General features: G+C 39.8%; 1 protein-coding gene across 7 annotated transcripts in view; it reads left to right on the top strand.

Annotated features, from left to right (window-relative positions):
* The window catches only part of MYO1B (myosin IB), a 93,096-nt gene that overhangs the window by 66,262 nt on the left and 4,390 nt on the right, over nt 1-22,444 (top strand). For 2 of the 7 annotated variants that reach the window (XM_032445761.1, XM_015867630.1), the window contains exons 14-31: nt 266-271; nt 1,755-1,859; nt 2,812-2,874; nt 3,626-3,826; nt 5,514-5,740; nt 5,897-6,097; nt 6,650-6,743; nt 7,198-7,347; nt 8,951-9,019; nt 9,745-9,831; nt 10,129-10,215; nt 12,534-12,620; nt 15,257-15,331; nt 15,714-15,848; nt 16,720-16,826; nt 19,075-19,207; nt 20,522-20,674; nt 21,587-21,714. In XM_032445761.1, coding sequence (XP_032301652.1) covers nt 266-271; nt 1,755-1,859; nt 2,812-2,874; nt 3,626-3,826; nt 5,514-5,740; nt 5,897-6,097; nt 6,650-6,743; nt 7,198-7,347; nt 8,951-9,019; nt 9,745-9,831; nt 10,129-10,215; nt 12,534-12,620; nt 15,257-15,331; nt 15,714-15,848; nt 16,720-16,826; nt 19,075-19,207; nt 20,522-20,674; nt 21,587-21,714 — 2,108 coding nt within the window. The remainder of the gene's footprint in view (nt 1-265; nt 272-1,754; nt 1,860-2,811; nt 2,875-3,625; nt 3,827-5,513; nt 5,741-5,896; nt 6,098-6,649; nt 6,744-7,197; nt 7,348-8,950; nt 9,020-9,744; nt 9,832-10,128; nt 10,216-12,533; nt 12,621-15,256; nt 15,332-15,713; nt 15,849-16,719; nt 16,827-19,074; nt 19,208-20,521; nt 20,675-21,586; nt 21,715-22,444) is intronic. The other 5 variants (XM_015867632.1, XM_015867628.1, XM_015867634.1 and 2 more) reach the window with 5 other exon arrangements.

The following is a 22,444-nucleotide window of genomic DNA, read 5'->3' as shown; positions in this document are numbered from 1 at the left end:
TTATGTGGTAATGCACCTCAATCCCTTGGTTTATTTAGGAGTCTTTGGACTGAATCTATAGATACACATCTATACAAATATGATATATACCATCTATGTTGCACTTCACATTTTCAGTAAAATACAAACCTGATTAAGGAAAACAAAGCTGTTTTGCTGTTTTACTTGGTACACCACATAAATGCTAATGGATATTTTTGCTCTGTGTTTCTTTGGAAGTGATTTAAGTATTGACCACACTTTATGTAATTTCTTTTTCCAACAGAATGCAGTAAGTACAACTTGTTTGCAGTGCTGGTTTTGATGCATGCCCAATTTTGACTTTCTCATTGAGAGCTGTGCAAGTTTGCAATCTCTGACTGATAATTGCAATTGGTGTGAGGGGCAGAATTTAATGCGGCTGAGAATTTGGGGTGATCCGCTGTGATTTTGCTTTACCTCAAACTAAACTGATGGAAGTAATCTGTGCTACCTAAATATTTTCTAATCTGCTTGTGTGTTTTTAATCTTATTTTAGTGACCAGATCCTTAATTTAAGGTTTTTAAATGATTGCAGTTGCCTGTAGTCATAAAAAATAAATCATATTATTGTAACTTGAGCTTCACAGATAATATATGGCAGAGTTCTTTACTAGTCTAAAAACTCATAGTGGTTTATTATGCAAAATTTCAGGCTTCCTAAATAACCAGAGGGCTCTTGATGAATAGCAATTAAAATAAAGAAGGGAGGGGGAACCCAACCACAAAGCCCAGAAGAGACCAGGAATAGATATCCAAAATAGCTGCTGATTGCAATTATTTCTACAGACACGTGTTGGGAGTTCTTAAAATATTAATGACTCTCCTAAGCACTGGGGGGGAAAAAAAGCCACAAAGCAAAACACATGGAGGCTTATGTTCCCTTTTCCTTTGGAAATGGTCCTCAAAGCGGGCACCTGACCTCCCTGCTGTGGTCATTTAACGTCATGGAGATACAGTGAACCCCAGCTTTATCCTGCTGTTCCTGGCCCTGCTGGAGGTGTTTCATTGAACCTGAGGGCCCTGCCTAGGGTACGTGGGGCTCACTGTTTCAAGTCCTACCACGTATCCTCCTGGAAGCTCTCAGCGGTGGTTTCTCACTTGTGCCGCCACCATTTCCTGGGGCTCTTGTTCCCCGTTTCTTTCTGCACAGGGTTACATGCTTCAACCCAAGCCAGTTTTGTAGGAGTCAGCCTTTTAATGTTTTTTGGTTGATGAGGCCCAAACTCCCTTCATTTTAGGGGGCAGTTTGTCAAGCAGTTGGTTGACAGGGAAGAGGTGAAGTTGACCTCCAAATGCTATCATATCTTAGCAGCATGGGCCTTGGTCTTCAGTGAAGTAGGATACCTTGTTTGATACTGGCTGATCCTGGTTGGAAAAGAGCTAATAATATTTTACTTACCAGAGCCTGCAGGAGGCCATTTGTTATGTATGGGAGCAGATTAGCACAGCAGAACTGTTTGTTCGTTGGCTCTATGTAGGTGTCCTTATGACTCGTCTTGATTAAGCAGTGTAGAGGCATCACCAATAGAGACCTACAAAGCCACTGATTTCTTCCAATAGAGGAAGAAAGTCAGGGAAGGATTTGGTCTAAATTTTCCCAACTGATTTAATTCTCACTTAATTACTGCAAAACTAGGAGTTAATAGAGCAGCTTGCTGACTTGCCGCTGCTGCAGCAACTTGCTACAATTCCACACCAGCGTCTTCACACTGCAAATGTGTGTTATTTGACAGGACAACAGCTTTGAGCAATTCATTATCAACTACTGTAATGAGAAGCTACAGCAGATCTTCATTGAACTCACCCTTAAAGAAGAGCAAGAGGAATACATTCGAGAGGTAATGCTTAAACCATCACTCATTATCCTTTCCTCTTCCATCTTCTCCATTCCATCGCGCTTGGACGTCTTTTCACAGGAGCGACTTTTTATATGGTACTATTTTGCTATACCAGTGTTTCTGGAAATGGAATTAAGTTCCTGCTTTATGTTCTTGAGGATAATGTGAAGCTTTCACATGCCTTTTTTTTGTTTGTTTGATTTGTTTTGTTTGATTTCGGTGATTTTTTTTTGCATTCAGTGTGAACACTTGCAAAGCAAAATCACTGCAATTTGCTTCTACAGTGATATTTGGAGCGCTCTGAAAGGTCTAATTTACAAGATGTCACTGCAGGATGCAAATTAAGATCTTTTTTTTTTCCATTCCTTTACCTGTGTTATCTCCAGGTGCATTAGCATCTCATCCTGGACATGTTATTGCTGGTATTTGTAGAACTATCTATCTATCTATCTATATATATTTGGATATTAGGAGTATCTGAACAACTGCCATACAGGATCTTTTCAGATGGTCTCATCTAAATTTAGTCCTTTTTCCTTCTCCCATTAAAAAACAAACAACAACAACAAAACCCCTCAGAGCTTAGAATGTTGATCTCAGATGCTTGCCCTGAGATGGGTTTCTTCCCTTCTGAGCAGTGGGAGCGTGCAGAGAGCAGCGCTGAGCCGGGGCTGGGCAGGAGGCAGCTGGCCTTGCTCCAGGGGAGTGCATGGGAAGTTGACACCGATGGGGGAAAGGAATGGAGAATGGTTTTGGCTGCTGCTCAAGGGCAGCTCTTTTGCGCAGATAATGTTAGCGGGAGACGATTGCGTTTCTTTCTTAATAAGTAAGATGTTGGTAAGCATATAGAACTAGATTCAAAAATAGTCAACTGGAATGTGGTTTAGGTTGCCTAGGGGAAATGCTCCATCCGTTGTTTAGCTATTCAGATTTTGTTTTTTTCCCCCTACAGGGAATTGAGTGGACACATATTGAGTATTTCAACAATGCCATAATTTGCGACCTAATAGAAAATGTAAGTTATTTACAGTAATTTTTTCTGAATGATTTTTATGCATGTATTAAATTTAACCATGACATCTCTATGAATCCTCAATATGCTTTGATAAAACAAGCCTTTGTTGGTATTAATAATCATATTCTGAATGGAAAACGTTGATTTTATTGATATGAAATTGAAAGATTGGATGGTATTTTGTTAGGAATGGTCAGCAGCACTTACGTGAGAGAAGTAAAAAGCAGAACTTAAATGTTTACACTGCACAGCGGTGTTTCTACTGTAAGATATCACATGCTGTATTGTAAATAATAGCTTGCTCATTTCCTGTGGAAACCAGACCACTCCATGATTTGTTTCTGAGCACTTCAGATACAGCAAATCCTTGTATCTTAATAGGAGGAGTTTCTGTGGACTTAGCACAGCAAATTCCTTAACATTCAGAACAGTTTTTAGCTATCACTATAAAACGTATGCTGTTTTTTACCCATAGACTAGCTACTTTAGTTTAAGTTGGAGTTTCTGTGGTCTGAGTCAAAGGCATAGAGTTGCTAAGATGAACTTGGAGGATTCCAGTCTATGAAGCAGTCTTTGAAAACCTGAGATGCTAAAGGTCTGTTGGGAGTAGGGGTGAAGAAAAGAGAAGTGTCCAATGGAGACGGTTTGGAGGGACATGTTTCTGGTCGAACAGGAGAGATTGATCTCATTTTTGTGTATTCATGTAAATATGATGAAAACAGATGCTCATACTCTTGCCTTGAAACTTCAGAACCAAACTGGAATCCTGGCCATGCTTGACGAGGAGTGCCTGAGACCAGGGACTGTCACCGATGACACCTTTTTAGAAAAGCTGAACCAAGTCTGTGCCACCCACCAGCATTTTGAAAGCAGGATGAGCAAGTGCTCCCGGTTCCTTAATGACACCACCCTGCCTCACAGCTGCTTCAGGATTCAGCATTATGCTGGCAAGGTACCTACCGATCTGGACTCTGGTTTCTGAAGAGCATTGGTCCTGTGTGAGACTGGAATAGTGGCAAGATTCTTTAAGTTATTAAAATGTATTCTGATCATGGAGGAGGTCTGTCTGAGTCGATAGTTGATCAGGAAATCCAGACCTCCTTCAGTCTTTTCACTCTTGAACCTAAGATACTGGTTTTGGCTGGAAGGTTTTTTGGAAATCATGCTGCTCTAGCCAAAACTGAAGGCCGGGCTTCTTTGATCAAAGGAGCTCGATGTCCTGTGGGCTTTGGTGATGGAACAATTCTGCTGCTGGGTCTATAAAAACAACAACATTGTTTAGAATGACTAAAAATCACATACATCTGAAAGCAGGACAGTTTGGAAAGTGCGTTCTCTGTCTTTGAGTTAGCTGCAATTGTTAGTTATGGTGATGATCTATAGCTACGGTGTTCTGAAAGTTGAGTTTTAGTGCATATGAAGGAACTGAGTTTCTTTGAAAGTATTTTGAGACAGGTGGAAGGGAAAACTATACCAAATGCTTGCAAATGCTTTTTCCTGCTTACAACGTAAGCTGTGTGTATAAATACAATTCTGATCGTTGTTTTTAATGTCACTTTCAAATGACTTTTTATTAGTGAATATCAGAACTGTTGTTTGTAGAAAGGAGACAGACTACAGCAAAAATAGGGTTGAAAATAGTGTGAAATGTTAATTTCACAGACAAATGAATATTTGGAAATCATTTAGTTCTGGTTCTGTTTAATTCTCTCCCTGGCTTTTAATATTTTTTCAACTTTACAATTTGGAGTAGCTTGATAATTTGTCCTTCTGAAGTAGAACTAGAAATGCTTCACTTTCAGTCTTCAAAGCAGCCGTTCATTTATAAACTTCCTATCATCTGTCAGGGATTAATACTTGGGTATTTCTTTGGTTGTCAAAATTTCAGGTCACCCCCGTGCTTTGGGAAAGGTTGTTAACAGGTTGCGTCTTAGCAGCCAGTGAGGGTCTTCAGTTGTTAATAATATTCTCTTGTACAACAGAGCAGTCAATGCATTCCAACTATTTCAGGATTGTTTTCCCATCCTCAGCTGAGAACATTTTGATCTGGTCACTTGATAACAAAAATTTGACCCTTCTGTTGTGAAATCTAAGCAAGCTCATGCAAAGGGCTTTGTCACTAGTGGCATTTACTACACCTGTCAGAAACATGAAATGTGTTCTCAAAACAAAAAGTCATCCAAGTTTACAGTCCCTTGCTGTTGTGTAAAATGTGGCTATGGCAGTAGTAGATGGATGGTCAGCATATGTAATATGTATTTGTGAAGAACTAACTGTGAAATCATGAAGCTGGTAAATCTATATTATCAGCCTGATGACTTGTCATGACTAATCAAATTAGATTTAAGAAGCCAGGCATGCTCTGAGATCTACATGAAGTTCATTTGAGTGCTTCCAAGGTCTTCAGCTGCTGGTCAAGGGTTTCCATTTATGACTGTTGTCATTGGACTGCTTTCCTGGTGAGAGTTCTTGTAAATAAAAGTCCCCTGAGGACTACATGGACAGCTAGTTGCTGCTGGGATCTTTAAATTGTTTTGAATAGTGAAAAAGAAGAGAAATCAGTGTTGTGGTGCAGTTTGGAAATGCCTACATCCTGCAGTCCAAATTGTGTTCTGATGAGATGTTTCTCTGCTGTCCAGGTTATGTACCAGGTGGAAGGATTTGTTGACAAAAATAATGATCTTCTGTACCGGGACCTCTCTCAAGCTATGTGGAAGGCCAGTCACTCCCTTATCAAAGCACTGTTCCCTGAAGGTAACCCTGCCAAGATCAATCTCAAGAGACCACCAACAGCAGGATCGCAGTTCAAGGCTTCTGTTGCTACTTTAATGAAAAATCTCCAGACCAAAAATCCAAACTACATTAGGTAAATGACCCCGTGATGAGCTCGGAGAATTTGTATTGACTGAGTTAAATGATGTTTTGGTACTCAAGGATGAGACTACTGAAACCTACAGTTGACAATGGTAGCTGTTGACTTGGAGGGCTGCGATCCAGCGTCACTGTTCGTTTCTTTTTCCAGGTGCATCAAACCCAATGACAAAAAGGCTGCGCATATTTTCAATGATGCCCTGGTGTGCCACCAAATCCGATATCTCGGTCTGCTGGAGAACGTCCGGGTCAGAAGGGCGGGGTATGCATTCAGGCAGGCATATGAGCCGTGCCTGGAAAGGTACAAAATGCTGTGCAAGCAGACGTGGCCACACTGGAGAGGGCCAGCCAGGTAGGAGAGCTGCAGTTTTCTCAACTATCCCATTTCAATGAATACTATGATTGTCTTCCATACGTTTCGATGTTTTTTGCTTAAAAAACAAATGAAATTCTTTATTATTTAATGATATTTCAAATATTTTACAGTAAATCAACAAGTCACCTGAAGCAGCTCAAATGTTGTACTGGTTTCATTCCCTTAGAATCATTTTGGACTTTGCATGAGTTCCTTCATTGGAAAACCTACCCTTTTTGGGGGTCTAAAAATTACTGTTGTTCAAAATCATTTTAGAAGTAGGAGGGAAAAAAATAGGCCATTGCTGATGCTGCTGAATGAAAATTGCTCCTTTTTCATCAAGTGATTTTGAATCTTTACTGTGATTATTCTTGCCTTTAGCTAAATAAACAGTAAGTGAGCTAGGTTTTCAATCTGCTTATGTCAAGCAGTATTTGAGAATGTAAAATAAGCTTTCATCTATTTTCCAGAAATTAATCTGTGAATATGTTAACTAAGAAGTTTTAGAGCTGGGAGTCATGTTTGTTAATCTCATTTACTTCTTACTAGGGCCGGTGTAGAGGTGCTGTTTAACGAATTGGAAATCCCTGAAGAAGAGTTTTCATTTGGTAGATCGAAGATATTCATCCGCAACCCTAGAACGGTAAGAGAAAAATGCCTTTCTATGCAAAATCAAGTTATCTTTTATGAGGATAGCCTGCTATGGACTGCAAGATTTACCAGCTTGTTCCTACTGATTTTTTAGATACAGTGGTTGGTGGAGAATATAGCATTAAATAAAGTAAAGGCTACCTATTCAATGTTAGAACTTTTAAATTGGGATGATTGAGCATTGATGAAGACTGAAGGATAGTTCTCTACAGTAGCTGTCAGCCTGAGTTTAACTTTCATGTGCTGACTTAAAGCAGCATATTTTGTACAAACCTGTTGATGCGTCTGTTGGTATCACAGGAGGTAAATAAACCAGAAGGTGTCTAAAGGGGGAATTTGAATATAATAGGGATTTTGCTTAGAATAACTACTTACGGGTTTTTTGGTCTATGCTTGCCTTCTGGTTTTCTTCTAATGTCAAACAATACCTTAAATAATACACCCAGCTCTTCAAACTAGAAGACCTGAGAAAGCAGCGGTTGGAGGACTTGGCTACGCTCATTGAGAAGATTTACAGAGGTTGGAAGTGCCGCACACGCTTCTTGCTAATGAAAAAAAGCCAGATTGTGATTGCTGCCTGGTTCAGGAGATACGCAGTAAGGCATTGTCTTAAATTATTGGCAAGGGTATGGGGAGCATATTGTTTTATTATTTAATGAGTTTTCATAACTTCCTTCCCTATGTATGGAGGAGTGTAGGAAGAATTCAGTTTTATAGTGGTTTTTAAATAATAAAAATATACATAAAAGAATGTATTTATTTTTTTTAGCATTTCCTTTGTGCTTTTGCTTAAATAATTAAAAAGGTCCTTCCAGTCCTTCAGCTCCGAGAGCAGGATTTTGTGGACCAGCCAAGCAAATGCGGTGCCGCTCTCAAAGCATATGGCTGATGTATCTAAAATGTTTGGTAATATACATGTGTGATTCTGTGGAATTTGGCCATTCCGAAGGCTTTTTGTGTTTTTGCCTTATTTGGTACCTTTGCATTTGAGGCTGAAGAATGCTGTCTGGGAGGATCTCCAGGATTTATTTTAATTATAGCCCATAAGCATCATAGTTTAGTAGTTCATACCGGTACAGTTCTTTTTGTAGGCTGGGTCTTTAAGTCCATGACTTTATGAGCTGTCTTTTCCTTAGTTAGTGGATAGAACATAATACAACAGATAGATTGTTGTCAAGTTTTAAAGTCTCAGATGTCAAAATGCATTTCTTTACTTATATTAGAAGGCCTGATAAAATATCACGTGAAGTAGGGAGTGAGCATCTTAAACTGTAAATTGCAGGACTGACAATTGCTCGTTTCATCTGACGAGCACTTTCATTTGTCATCTTGAAAGCCATTTGTGTTGAGTTTAATTATCTTGGATGATGAAAGCAAATTATGGGTTATTACAAAGAAGTGTAGTTATTTACATCTGAGAAGAAATGCTTTTAGGCTGTAAAACTCTTTTTGCAATTGAATACACTGTTTCTACAATCAACATCAGTACAAAATTGCATTGTGCCCCTGTGTCTGATTTGAGATCTCTTATGATCTTAATGATTGGAAAATTTTGTTGTTGTTGTTGGTCATTGTTGGTCCCTTAGCTGTAGACCCTTGCTGAGCCTTATGAGTCTTTGTAGCTCACTCATAGTAATGTTCTGTTATTGAAGGGGGCTGAGTATGAAGCCCAAAAGCCATCAACCATTATTCACTGTTATAGTGTCCAGTAGCCTGCTGGGGAACTGAGGGTTTTTTATTAGGAAGACGCTTGGTGTACTTAAATAATATCCCAATGTGTCATTCAGGAGTACGTGTTCAGTTTGTTTGCTTGTTTTGTTTTTTCTTAAGTTAATAGAAACAGCATAAATCTCGTGAAAAGGCAAGGAAAAGCTTAGCCAACAAATCTGTGCATTTCTAAGAGTTTGTCTGCTGCTCTGCTTGTGGGAAAGACAAATAGAGCTGTTAATGTTAGTATTTAATCCATGTAAATTTTTCTGCTGCTGACCATGAACTGTTTCTGTACACAGAGAGGGGCATTGTCCATGTGCCATTGTTGATGGGTTTTGTTTCCTCTCGAGTTAAACAACACATCTCTGCTTTGATGTGCTTGTTCAGAATTTCCTCATATGTAACTTTTATTACTTCTATCCCTAATGATATTTTCAGGTGTTAGCAACACAGTATTCTAAGAATCATATATTGATTTATTTTATACAGCAACAGAAGAAGTATCAGAAGATAAAGAGTTCAGCTATTATAGTACAGTCGTACATCAGAGGGTGGAAGGTGAGTTTCCTCTTGCTGTGGTTGTGCCTATGAGTTACAGAGTGGGGAAGAAAATGCAGTTGAAGTGCACCAAGCCTCTTGCCTTTCACTCTTCTTGGCATGAGTTTGAGTTGCTGAAAGCAGGTTTTGATTAGTCTGGATCACGTGAGCTGTGCATTGTTTGGGTTATGTGTTCAGTTCTTTGCTGTGTGCTGAGTGGATGGGTGAAAGCATGTCATCGTTGCTGTAAGCAAGTGCCTTTGCCATTGCTTGCTTGTCTTCAGTTTGTGACGACTTTGCACTTCAGAGGTTTGTACTTGGCAAAGAGAGAATTCTGCAACCAGTATTGTTAAGCCAGACTTAAAGAGTGATGACAAACTGGGGTTAGCATTTCCCCTGAAAACAGCGCTTAGAGATATTCAGCATCAGAAAAGTGTCCCTGGGCTCCTTTGTTTTTTTATTAATCTTTCTTCATATCACAGGCGATCACAGGTCAAATCATCATCTCGTCTTGAATTATGTTTTTTTCTTCATTTGTCAATGGTGAACATAATGTTTGGTGGTAGCAGTGCCAGCAATAAAAGCCTGGTTTGACAGCGACCTTAAGTGTCGCCTGCAACTGTGCAGTTTTCTTGTGATTTATTGCTAGAGGGATAAGGCATATGCTGTGAGGAGGAGATATAGTTGCTGTTATGCAGATAGAGAGATCTAGAGTCACGCTAAATTGTATTTTCAATTGTTTACAGGCTCGGAAACTTCTTCGGGAGCTTAAGCACCAGAAGCGTTGTAACGAGGCTGCCACGATAATTGCTGCTTATTGGCATGGTACCCAGGTGAGAAAGTGGTGACAAATTCTGCACCTAACTGTCTCTCTATAGAACAAGGAAGGCCCTTGAGGGCAAAGCTAGCTTAGAACTATTTTCAGTGACTTAAACTACTGATTTATTTTGGTTTTTTTCCCCTCTTTGCTGCTAACGTGTTTTAGCTGGTGCAGCCTGGGAAGCTGGGACGTGCTTTAATATTTGCTCTTTGTGGTGGCTGGTTTCTTTTTCTTTCTCTCACCATTGGGAACTTGCAGTAACCTTTTCTTCCCTAAGCTTTTCTATATCCCGTTTTCAAACGCATCGCAGGCACGAAGGGAACTGAGACGGCTGAAGGAGGAGGCTAGAAATAAACATGCTATTGCTGTTATTTGGGCTTACTGGCTTGGATATAAGGTACTTCATGCACATGTCACGTGCCCCCCTTCATTACCCAACGATGTCAAAAATTAATCAGTAGTAAATAGTGAGAATTAATAACTAATACGATTGACTTAAAAATAATAGAGCATGATCATTGGTTCCCTCCATTTCCATTCATGCCATTCTTAAACCTGATGACATTCTGTCTATCAGTGTTTTGTAGAGTAGGAAATACCATGCATGGCAGCCATGTAGTGATTTGCACTAACAACCAATTAGACTAGATTAAAAACAACTAGACTCCAGTATTCTCCAATTAGAAAATGCATTTTACTACTTGCAAATGTGCAAAGCATGGTTTGTGGTGGGGAAAGGAGGTTGTGGGTTATCAGTGTTTTTTTCCCCTCCCCTAACAAGCGCTTTCAGTGACACTGTCCTAGAGATCTAATTGAGATTTTCATCAGGCTGTATATTCTGCACCCTGAGCAGTCTTCACTTACAAGTTCAAACCAACGTTATTATTTTACTCAATATTTGTCTTAATTGGTTTAATTCACTCTCTGGTTGCAATTTGAACCAGTAAGAAAACTATAGTAGCTGCAATTAAAACATGGCTTTGTGACCAGATCTTTTAGCAGAAAATGGTGCTAGCTGGCAATTCTGAACTTACAGCCCTAGAAAAATCCCAAGAATTCCAGCATCAGCTGTTTGTTTTCAGAAGCAAAGTCCCACTGAAAGATTCTTGCTAATCCCCAGCCTGCAGTTGTGGGTTTTGTGAACATTTGAAATGCTGTTCACTGGAGGTTAAAATTCTGTTTGTTTCAACTGGTAAAATCTTAACTGATTTGTTAATTATATTCTGTTGATTTGTTACATTTAGAACATCCCCCAGTTAATATTTAGGATGGGGTGGGAAATGCTGTCTGATCGCCTTGCCAATGAGATGTATAAATGTGCTCATATCACATCTGAAGTAAAATGCAGACTTTGATACTGCTGTTTTGATATCAAGCTGTCAGATTTGCAATGGAATGGCAGCACTGCGAGTCAAAGCAAACGTGCAGAGTTTCCCTCCCTGCAGAGAGACCATGCATCGAACCTGACGTTTAGGTGGCTGCTGAAGTTAACAGTTTCCTCTTTGTTTACTTAAATGCAGCACACTGGTAGTTAATTTTATTGTTATCCATAGTTTCTTGCTCCAGAAAAATGGGTCAGTACTGCACAGGTGATGCTGACTCTCTTAGATGCTCCTTAGAGTTAGAAAGGACAAGATCAGTAATTGATGAGATGGTATTAATTGTGCTTGAGCTCATCATTTAAATACTTAGAAGATATCAATAAGATAATGTTACCTTCAGAAATCAGTTGCTTTTAAAGAGAAACTTAGACCTCAAGTGCTCAGTTGCCTTCCTTTTCACAAGATAGACAACTACCCAACCTTGCAGAATCCCTGCTTTTCTAACACATTATGGTAGAAGCTTTCTTTACATTCAGATGAGTAGAAGCATTTTTATGAGTAACTGCATCACACACTAGCCCCATCGCAGGCACAGGCTGGACCTGTAGCTGCACGAGTCCATTTGACAGCACACAACTTGACAACATCAGCAGAGCTGCCGTGTCTCTCTGATGTTATAATGCTAGAACTCTCCATTCCGTTTGATTTTTGTCATCACATACTGAGTAACTGAGGTTAGGATATCTTTTAAAATACAAGGCTCTGCTAAATTGTCTGTGTATGTGTTCAGAATGCTTTGCAAATTGCTTTCCTATAATGGGGATTATTGAGGAATAGTAGGTGAGTGTCTGTCTGTTTGCATGCAGGAAGGCACTGTGTTGGGGGGGAGGCTTTACCTTTTCATTCCACAGAGAAAGGAGTAATTTACAAGTCTGTAAATTTTTATTTAAGTACATAAAATCAAAATCACCTCCAGAATAAAAGCCCTTAGTGCAGTGCCAGTCATTATCATCACACACCGTTTCAGGGTTATGATACAGCACTTGCCAGTGGAAGTGCTGCTGAGATGGTGAGGTTTTGGTTTCCATAGACATCACTCTGATCACACGATACTTACTGTTGCTCGCAAGGGTGAGATGGAAACACTGGCAGCAAATAAGAGGATGGATAAAATTCTCACGTGCATAATAAAAGTACAGATTGAGGCTTTTTGGACCTCATATGTGGTTTAGCACCAGTGCACACCAACTAGGGGTTTTGGAGGTTAAACACTGCTCTTCCATCTCTCTGTACCTTGGTTGTAAGTTGGCTGTTCTGTTTGGGATGAGCCTTTCCTGGTCATTGTGCTGTCTGCATCGGGCTGTCTCTTTTGTTCACTATCTAAACCTTTTAGGCTCGAAGGGAATTGAAACGCTTGAAGGAGGAGGCTAGGCGTAAGCATGCTGTTGCAGTCATTTGGGCTTACTGGCTTGGACTGAAGGTACTTCCTCAAACACTCCCTTCTGCCTACATGAATTCTTTACAGCGTGGCACCTTACTAACACTTAAACCAGCAGGTGTGGGGGATTTCTAGTAAGGATATTCTTTCACACAAATGATGTTGCTTAACTTTCTCACCAATTTAACAGTAAAATTCTTAAGTTGGATGTGTCTCATTCAAACTAAAGGAACTTCAGTATGGCTGTAGACTCATAAACATGACCTGTGTTGGCAGAGGTCCTGTCTGAACAGATTACAAGCATGTATTTTCTTCTTGTGACCTCTGCTTGTTTGAATGGAGGCAGAGAGGAACTGCAGACTCTAACTGCTGCTCACGTCAGACTGCTGAGCCCACAGCTGATATCACTGAGCTTCTGTGGGGCACGGTACTGCATGTGGTCACCTATGGCTGGTGGTGGCTGTGACCTCCCAGCAGAGCTATGCTGTGCAGTAGACTTTGGTTGTCTGTCCCTCGCTTTCAAGACCTGGTTGGCAAAAGAAAACACATTTGTAATCTGGAAAAATGTAGTTCTGCTCTGTAAGTAGACTATGAAAATGGCAACTTAGGATATTTCAGGTCTGTGCCCAAAAGGCATGACGTAGTTCTGCTCGTTGTAGATTTTCAAATGTACTTTTACAGATTCAGTCCTGAGGAACTGCAGATATCTAAATTGTCATTTGGCTTGGGTGCCACCTTGGCTAATGCCTTGTGGGCTACAGAAGGCTGAAAGGAAACAGCTACAACCTGATAAGGAAAAGTCCAGCTCCCGTGTTCTCTAGTTGACTTTATAAATGATGAAAGGGGGTAAATACTTAGAAAACTTTTAAAATCACGTATAATACGAGCATGCTGTGCATATGAAAACTACAGTTCAGTATATACATGGAAAGCAGAGCTAGAAATACAATGGAGCCATTTTAAGAAGTCACTCTACAGATCAGAATCGCACATGAAGTACTACTGCCAAAGTGGGTCTGTTTTTGTCCTTTTAAAATGAGATTGTCTGTCCTGAGAACTCAGGGGATGTTGCGTATCAAACAGCAGCATTTGAAGGAAAACTGATGAATCCAAAATTTTAAAGGCACATTGCAGCCAGAATGTTTTTCTGCCTGTCTGTCGTGTGGTTTTCCAGCATATTTTTAAATGGTGTAAGTGGCACGTTTGCCTCATCTGAAACATGCAGGGTTTTCTGAACAAGAACCCACTTTGTAGTTCCAGTTCACCACACTTACCAGAGGCAGTTCTCTTATGTTACAGAAGTTTCACCCGAAATATACATAAGTGAAGAATTAATTTAAGAGATCAAGATGAAACCAGTAATTCCTGAGGTTTTTTTTCTTTTTTTGGTTGTAAATTAAGTAGATTTTAATACCATCTGTGGTGCTTTCCAACTTTCTGATGGTAGGCTTTGCTGGAACACTTGGTCAGCGCTTGCTTTGCAGCCTTCCTGCAGTTCCAATCGGCTCTGTGGATGCATATCAAGTCCCCGTGTACCAAATTAATTTACACACCTTGCAGCTCACAAAGGAGTGTGTAAAGCACCATTATTGAAGAGAGTCTCTGAGAAGAGTGAGATTTGAGGTGATTATGGCTGGAGTAGTTTCAAGTGTGCCAGTTACACTGAGTAATAATTAGGATCATAGAATCACCAAGGTTGGAAAAGACCTCTAAGGTCATCCAGTCCAACCATTCACCCGCCACCAGTATTTCCCAACTGAACCGCATCCCTTAGTGTCACATGTACGCACTCCTTGTATACAGCAGGGAGTGTACACCCATTTGACTGCACTAAACTTGACAGAAAACCATTCAGTAATGAATCTAATAATTTTTCTTATGAAGGGAGTCTCCCAGCCTCTCTTAGCAGCCTGTTCCAGCACCTCATCACTCACTCAGTAGACAACTTCCCCCTGATATCTAATCTCAAACTTCCATCCTTTAGTTTAAAACCATCGCCCCTTCTCCTGTCACTGTCTACCTGTGTGAAATGTGGGTTTCTCTTGTGTTTATTAAGTCCCTTCAAATATTTGAAGGCCACAACGGGGTCTCCCCACAGCCTTCTCTTTTCGATCTCACTTTATTTTTCGGTTGCAGTGAATTCAGCAACACGTGGCAGGTTTGCTGAAACCACTAAATTTGCTCTGGGGTAAATTATGCAAAGCCACGATGTTTTCTCTGGTTTTTGGTCCAGACTCTTAACAGGTGTGTTCCAGGCTGTTCCAAAGTTGGAGGAAGGCCAACCTTCCTCTTCAGCTTTGGCGTGAGCGTTGGCTTCCCATTCATCTCCAGTCTCACACTTGGTGCTCTGTCTCACTTAATGAAAAAGCCCATGAAAATAGACAGAATTCTATGAATCCTATAGCATTAAGTGTCATGTTTTCAAAGGAAGATAGTTAAGATTCTCTGTCACACTTGCACATGACTGTGCTGAGGTCATCTGAGGTAACTTTCTGACCTCTTAGTGCGTAGTCTGGTTCATATATTTTAAGTGTATTCTCTTAGTGTTTGCATTTCAGGGAACACTTTGCATGTTTGTCTGCTTTCTGATTATTTTCTGCCATAAAGATTTATAAGAGTACCTGTGAAAACTAATTTGTTCTTCGTACTCACTTTGGGTGGTTTGTTTAACTTTTCAGGTCCGTAGAGAGTACAGGAAATTCTTCAGAGCCAATGCTGGAAGAAAAATTTATGAGTTTACCCTTCAGAGACTTGTACGTATATATCCATACAAAGCATATGTGCGTTATCTGTTGATTTTTGTCTACTTTCTTCTAAAAATATCAGCTGTTTTGTGGCTTTGATGGCCTTTGGAAGCAGATGTCCAAGCTAAGCAAACAGAAAATTGATGTTGTAAAAGAAGAACACCAGTGATAGTGTTTTGAAGGTGTGAGGGTGGCATTAACTGAGTGTTTGTCACACTTGTGACATCTAAATCTGCTTTTTCATATGGAATCTGTGTTAATGTTTGTTAAAGCTGAGAGTTGCAGTTGGCTAATGGTGCTTTTAATCACCCAGTATCTGCTTTGCTGTGCTTATTTCAGTAACTTTGGTATTTGAAAATTATTAAAACATCTTGCTTCAATTTAATCGCAGATGCAGAAATACTTCTTGGAAATGAAGAATAAGATGCCTTCTTTATCACCAATAGATAAAAACTGGCCAGCGAGACCTTACCTTTTCTTGGATTCAACTCACAAGGAACTAAAGAGGATTTTCCATTTGTGGAGGGTAGGGCACGTTCTGGTCCAGTCTGTACAGAAATTCAGCATATGGTTGTCAGTAGATTTGTTTCCTTCCTGAAGAGCCTATTTTTAGGAAGAATTTCTTCCCATTCCAGCCAGGATGGTTTTCTTTCTTTGGAAGATCATTGTCTTTGGCCTTCAAGGGGTATAACTATCCTGCCTATTTCTTCCTGGGGATAGGGAAAGAGGATTGCTTCCTGCCATTGGCTTTTAACTAGATATTAAAGCCACATGCTGTTGCCTGTTAATTGGTACCTTATAGTCGTCGTGTCTGTGGCCAGGGCTGGGACTAGCTCTCAGCCCAATGTTGGAAGTACTCGGTGGAATTTTTTACTTATGAGCTGAGGTTAGCTGAAGTTTGGTTTGGATCTTTGAAGGGAGAGAATGGTGAGAATCTATATTAACGCTGATGAGACGTTGTTCTGAGCTCATAGGCAGTGTTTTCTGTGCATTATAGAATCATGCAAGAGGAATCATTTTCACTTGTGAGCCTGCAAAAGTCGTCCTCTCAGCTGTGTTTTGTTCTTTCTGTCTGCTTACGTAAGCATTCCCAGTTGCGAACTACATGTTCTGTAAACCCTTTCAGCGTGGCATTCCAGTCATGTTGTGCTTAAATGAGATGTTGTAGAGATTCTTTCTGGTGTAACTGAGAAGAATGTGGAATGGGCGAGGAGGAAAACACCTCTGCAGTTTGTTACTGTGGTAGTGCTGTGTAGAAAGGAGCTGAATCATCTCAAAAGCATACGAAGAATGTACATCTTGAGCAATAAGCAAACATTGGTCTGTGGTGCTGCTGCTGCTTCAGATCAGAACTGGAAGGCTAATTTTTGGTTTGTCTGGCATATCGTGTTTTGCAGTGTAAAAAGTACAGAGACCAGTTCACAGATCAGCAGAAGCTTATATATGAAGAAAAACTGGAAGCAAGCGAACTCTTCAAGGACAAGAAGGCTTTGTATCCAGCCAGGTAATTACCTACTCCACAGGTTTTCCCGTATGATGAATTCAGTATCCTTACGTACATTTAGGAAGCTGTGCACGGTTTTGCTTTTTTATCTTAAGCAAGGAAGAGCTTTTCCTAATATCACAATACTGTTAGACTGTAGGGGCTGCTGAGCAATTATGGAGCAGTGTCTGATTTTCCTTCAGCAGTGTGTGTGTTTTGTGTATACAACCAAATAAAAACACAGAGGTTGGATGTCTTTGAAAGAAGTTGAATTGCTCTTTTTAAGTCAATGTGAGCTGAGAAATAATGTTTGCATTGAAAACAAAGGCATCGTCCATCTTGAAAGCCATTTCTTTTGTATGCCACACTTTGAAGAGAGAGGAGCAAAGCGCTGTTAAATGAGGCAGGGCCAGGATCTAGCAACAGTTGATGGGGCCAATTCCACGCATGGAGAGGCTCTGCTTCCATGTCTGTGCATTTTATTGGTTTGTTTTCTTCATTTCTTGCCGAGGCATTTCCTTTATTTCCTGTAATGGGCTCGGTTTCTTGCCTTCAGCAGATCACTTATTTAAAGGCTGCGTATGTCAGCTTGTGGTTTGCTCATTTATTTGCTTTGTGATCCCTTCTTATGCTGTTGGGAAAAGAAAAAGATGCTGCCTCTGGACTTATTGTCTGATCAGTGTGGGAAGGAAGGAATTTTGCATCCCAGTTTGGTACTTGGACACAGAAGAGATGAAGGCTGAACAGTGCAGTATTTTCCTGCAATACATAGCTGAGTGATCTCTATCCAAGTGGTAAATGTGATATAAAATAATTTATCACTTGACTGGGGACAGAATCTACAGGGAACCTTTGGTTTTGGTGACTAAGGTTTCATAGTGCTAATTAAAAAGAAACCAAAACAGAAAGCACAGGCTCATTGGAAAGTTAGAATGCGTTCCCCACTTCCCACCCCTCTCTGATTTATAAACATTTCCATCTCTTTTTTTTCCCTTGTGAACTGTGTTCAGAGCTGATTAACTCCTGTTGAATTTTTTATTGGCCTAAGGGTGGAGGAGATTATTGTATAAAGTTTCTGGTTAGTTGGGATGATAATGATTTGAAGGATGTGGCTAATTTTCTGCATGCAGTACAATTACTTAAAAGCAGAGAGGGTCTCTGGTGATTACTAGAAGTCAGCACCCTTCCTTTTCTCTCCCTGTGTGCTGGAGATGTGATTAGAAAGGTCAGTGCTTTGCCATATAATGTAGCAGTTCCTATTGGGCTCTGGTCTTGGCAAAGCTTAGTATTTAGTACTTAGACTGTAATTTAATCAAAGTGATTAGTTTAAGTGTCTTCCAAACAAAACGAGCACTGACTGATAGGGGAGTTGTAGTTACATGACCCGAAGGTAACGATGGGGTGAGCTGCAGGGACAGCAAGTATTGACGAAGAGCTGCTGTGCATCTAACAAGTAAATCCTCAAGAGGAATTAGTGTCCCTCTGAAATGCTGTGAAGAAACAGAGCTGCTGTTCTTTTGCAAGTTGATTTTCCTCTGTTTTCGCAAACAGGCTGTTACTGGGACATTTCCCATCAAAACTGACTGCGTGTGCAAGGATGTGCATGTGGCCAGTTCTGGTAACCATTTGGCCTATTTAATTGGAATTGCTTCAAGAGCAGGAAAAGGAATATCCTGTTACTGTCTTCAGGGATGAATTTCTCATTCTTCACTAATGCTTTGCTGTGAAGAGAGCATGTTTAAAATGCCGACCATTTAGCACCCCTCTCTGCTTTTCTGGGGATACTGTGTTGTGATGTAGCCACACTTCACAAATTTTTCTGATGGATGTGGTATGCCATCGTGGCATAGATTCAATGCTAACACCTTTGTGCTGCATTAATGTTGGTGCCACCCCTGGTGTCTTGGGGAAGAGCTGCAGCTCCCAGCTCTTTAACAGCAGTGAGGACCTTTGCACTTCCATAAACAAATACTTGAATATAGACACATTTGCTTTCATCAGTGTATTGCTCTAATTATTCTGCTACACAATAATATAGCAGTCTGCCTTGCCATTGTTTCAGAGGAAGAAATTGAAAGCAAAGGTTTCTGGGTTACTTGGCTCTGGTCTTTTGCTCATAACAAGATGGCAGAGATTACTTTCTCTGGAAGATGACATATCCAAGATGTGGGAAGCTTCCATTTGAAGCACCTCCTGGCTCTGTGGAGCCTGGAGCAATGCCTTTATCGTGTCAGATTCATATTGAACTCTGTTTCTCTTGGTTTTGCAGTGTTGGGCAGCCATTCCAAGGGGCTTACCTGGAGATCAGCAAGAACCCCAAGTACAAAAAACTGAAGGATGCTGTGGATGAGAAGATCATTATTGCTGAAGTTGTGAATAAGATCAATAGAGCTAATGGGAAGGTAATAAAATGATGTTGCTTTATCCAGAAGGGTAGATAGATTTTTAAAAACTCACAGCTTCTTAAAGGGCAACACCTGAAATGCTGGATTTATGTAAATTTGTGTTTCTGAACACCCACTGTAAATTTACTTCAAGATTGCTAAAACCTTGCTTGGGCGTCCAGTTTTTAGTGCCTTTCCCATGCAAAAATGGCAGCTCATCAACTGGCAACAGGCTGTATTGATTCACAACAAAATGTAGCCTTTGTGATCGTCTTTAATGTTTGACAGTTGAAGAAAATAAGCATTTACAGAACACTGTTCTCGTTGAAATATTTGGATAACTTGCATTTTCCAAGTTCATGATGATCACGTTTTAATATGCTTTAAAACCACACGGAATCAAGAGGCGAGTAGATAATATCATTGAAATAAAGCTGTTAAATATTCAGGGTAATAATTTCTGCCAAGACAGAACTTACTTTGCATTTAAATTATACTTATTAAAACAGGAGGCCTTGTTCTCCCTTAGTAGATATAATTGTTGTAACCTTATCTGTCTAAATATTTCACCTAGTAGATTTCAGCTTCTACACTGTAAGTGTCATTTATGCATTTGTAGGAGTGAAATTAGGTTGACTGCTGTTGATTCCAAATCGATTTTTCGGTTTGGAGGGGAGTAATTAAATGGAGACAATATCTTTCCTGAACTGGCACAGGAGATGGTACTTAAAGTTAAAATAATAATAATAATAATAATAATAATAATGAGCTATGGGACTATGTGTTTTAGACAGGCATGTCTTAATAGCTAAGATTTTTTTTCTTCATAAAGTTTTCCAGGAGAAGAAACCACATGAAGTGAATTAACATGTTATTTTAGAACAGTTTTACACCAAACATAAGCTGTCCTAGTTGAAGCTTTGATTTTTAAATACGTTCTTAAAATGTCTATTTTTTTATCTATTATTTTTTAAGGGTTTATTTCTTAAGTATTCGACAGTTGTCTGCATGAGAAATGAGGTTATTCTGATTTGTGGTTACTGACTTTATTTCCTGGATGTTATAACTGTAAGCTGGTAATTAAAGAAACTGTTTATATCTAAGCATATGTGCCAAAATGAGCTGAGCTTCTCAATCTATAATTAGACACACAAGTAAATTTGACCTAATTTTAACTCATCTGCCGTTTTTTTGCTGAACATCTAATATGGTGTTTACTTACGTGGGCCAAACATTTTCACTCAGTGAATGATTTGTAGGCTAAGTGGATGCTCAGTAAAGCCTGATTCCATCTTTGTGTAGACAGTGGTTGGCCATTTTGTGTTTTCACAGGCTACGTCCAGAATTTTCTTATTAACCAAAAACAACGTTCTCCTTGCGGATCAAAAGTCGGGGAATATCAAGTCGGAGGTTCCACTGGGAGACGTTACCAAAGTGTCCATGAGTTCCCAAAATGATGGCTTCTTTGCAGTGCACCTCAAGGAGGTTGGTTGCGACTTAAACACACAGTAATATGGTTGTTTGACGTAGAGCAATATAGTTGGCTTACGGGTTGTCCTGTAGCATCTGGTCATATTGGTTAGCCTGAAGGTTGAGATTGCTATTTTTGCACTTTGCTCCATCTGCAAAAATGTTGATTTAAAACTCCTGGTTCCAAATAGGAAAAGTTATTACATTCTGAATGATAATTTAATTGTGAACATTTTTCACTGTTGCCTCTTTTGGTTTAGTGTTTTCCATTAGTATAATGAACCTTTAATCTGTTTCTTATACCTAGTGACAATGTTTTCCATTCTAGCTGCTTGTATGAAGCTCGTATGCTTCCTGACATGCCAGCAGAATGTCTCTCTCTTCTTTTTGTGATTCCAAGAAATCCATGTTATGGCAAAGCTCACTCGGTTACTTAGTTCCAAAGAACTTAGTTCAGTGCTATATTTGCTGCTCTGCGCCGTCAGCATTGCTCTGTTAAAATCATTAAGCTGGCGTTTGCGTTCTAGCTTAAATGGGTTTGAGGAATCCTATTTATAGTCCCTTTCCATACTGATCACCTTCTTCCAAATGTCTTGGTGTTCATTGGCTCCTGTTCTTTCCTGGAAAAGAAATGTGAACTTGTTGTGGCATGGCCAGAAGAGGGAGACAGAAACACTACACTGTTGTTGGAGAAGGGATGGTCCCTTTCCTTTAGGCTGAAGAAGAAATGTTATTATTATCAACAAATGTACAGTTTATTTGAGATTGAATTGTATTTGGAGGCTCAGCACTGTGCAGTGTCTCTTCAATTTACAAGACTTACTTGACTGCCAAGGGAGGGCTCCTTGGTAAAGCATCCTGCTCTGTTGGCATTTAATACTTTGCTTAAGATTTTGGTCGTCCTAATCACTTTTCTTTCTGTTCCAGGGCTCAGGGGCAGCTAGCAAAGGGGATTTCCTGTTGAGCAGCGATCACCTTATTGAAATGGCCACTAAGCTTTACCGCACCACTCTCAGCCAAACCAAGCAGAAGCTCAACATCGAGATTTCTGATGAGTATGTTTCTTGTTTGCAGTTCTTTCATTGCAATGTGCTAAGTCAAGAATCTAGTATTAGAGAAACAGAACACTACTTTGCAATTACTACTTTTCTCTTGACTGAGTGCGTATAAATAGGATCCAATTTTCTATAGATACTCATCTTTAGTATTCCTAGGGCTCTTATTTTCTTGAAAATCAATAGAGAAAATGTCCGTAACATGGTTTCAAGTTGAGCTGTGAAGAAGAAATGCTTCTTGAGAGACAATGAAGAGATACTACTTTGGAGGAGACTCTTTCACGTGTGAAATGAGAGCTTCACCTGCTCCTATGAGATGTTTATCAATTAACTAGAGTGGACATCATGTGCCAGGTTCCTGTGAAAACAACAAAAGCACACATAGCAGCAGTGCCAGCAGTGTAGGCCCGTTAAGTTCAACCTTTTTATTCCGATGGTGAAAGATAAATTCTTAAAATTCCTTCTTATGGAGTTTTGCTCATCAGTTGTTGGTCTTTGGGTGTGGTGGTTGGTTGGGTTTGGTTTTGGTTTTTTTTTTTTGCTTAGTTGTTTCATTTTGTTTCTTGGTAGATTTATTTTGTTCTGTTTTATAGATTAGAATTTCTTTTTATTTGATAAGATTTCATATTTTGACCTTAAACGAGGTCTGAATTTGCTGTGTTTATAATCATGGACTAAAGGTATTTCTTCCTGTGTGGACTCAAATTCTGTTCCATAGGAGTCCATCACT

The sequence above is a fragment of the Coturnix japonica genome, chromosome 7 (genome assembly GCF_001577835.2).
Source record: "Coturnix japonica isolate 7356 chromosome 7, Coturnix japonica 2.1, whole genome shotgun sequence".
Taxonomy (NCBI): Eukaryota; Metazoa; Chordata; class Aves; order Galliformes; family Phasianidae; genus Coturnix; species Coturnix japonica.
Note: the sequence above shows the minus strand (reverse complement) of the source record. Positions and strands in the feature narration are given on the sequence as shown.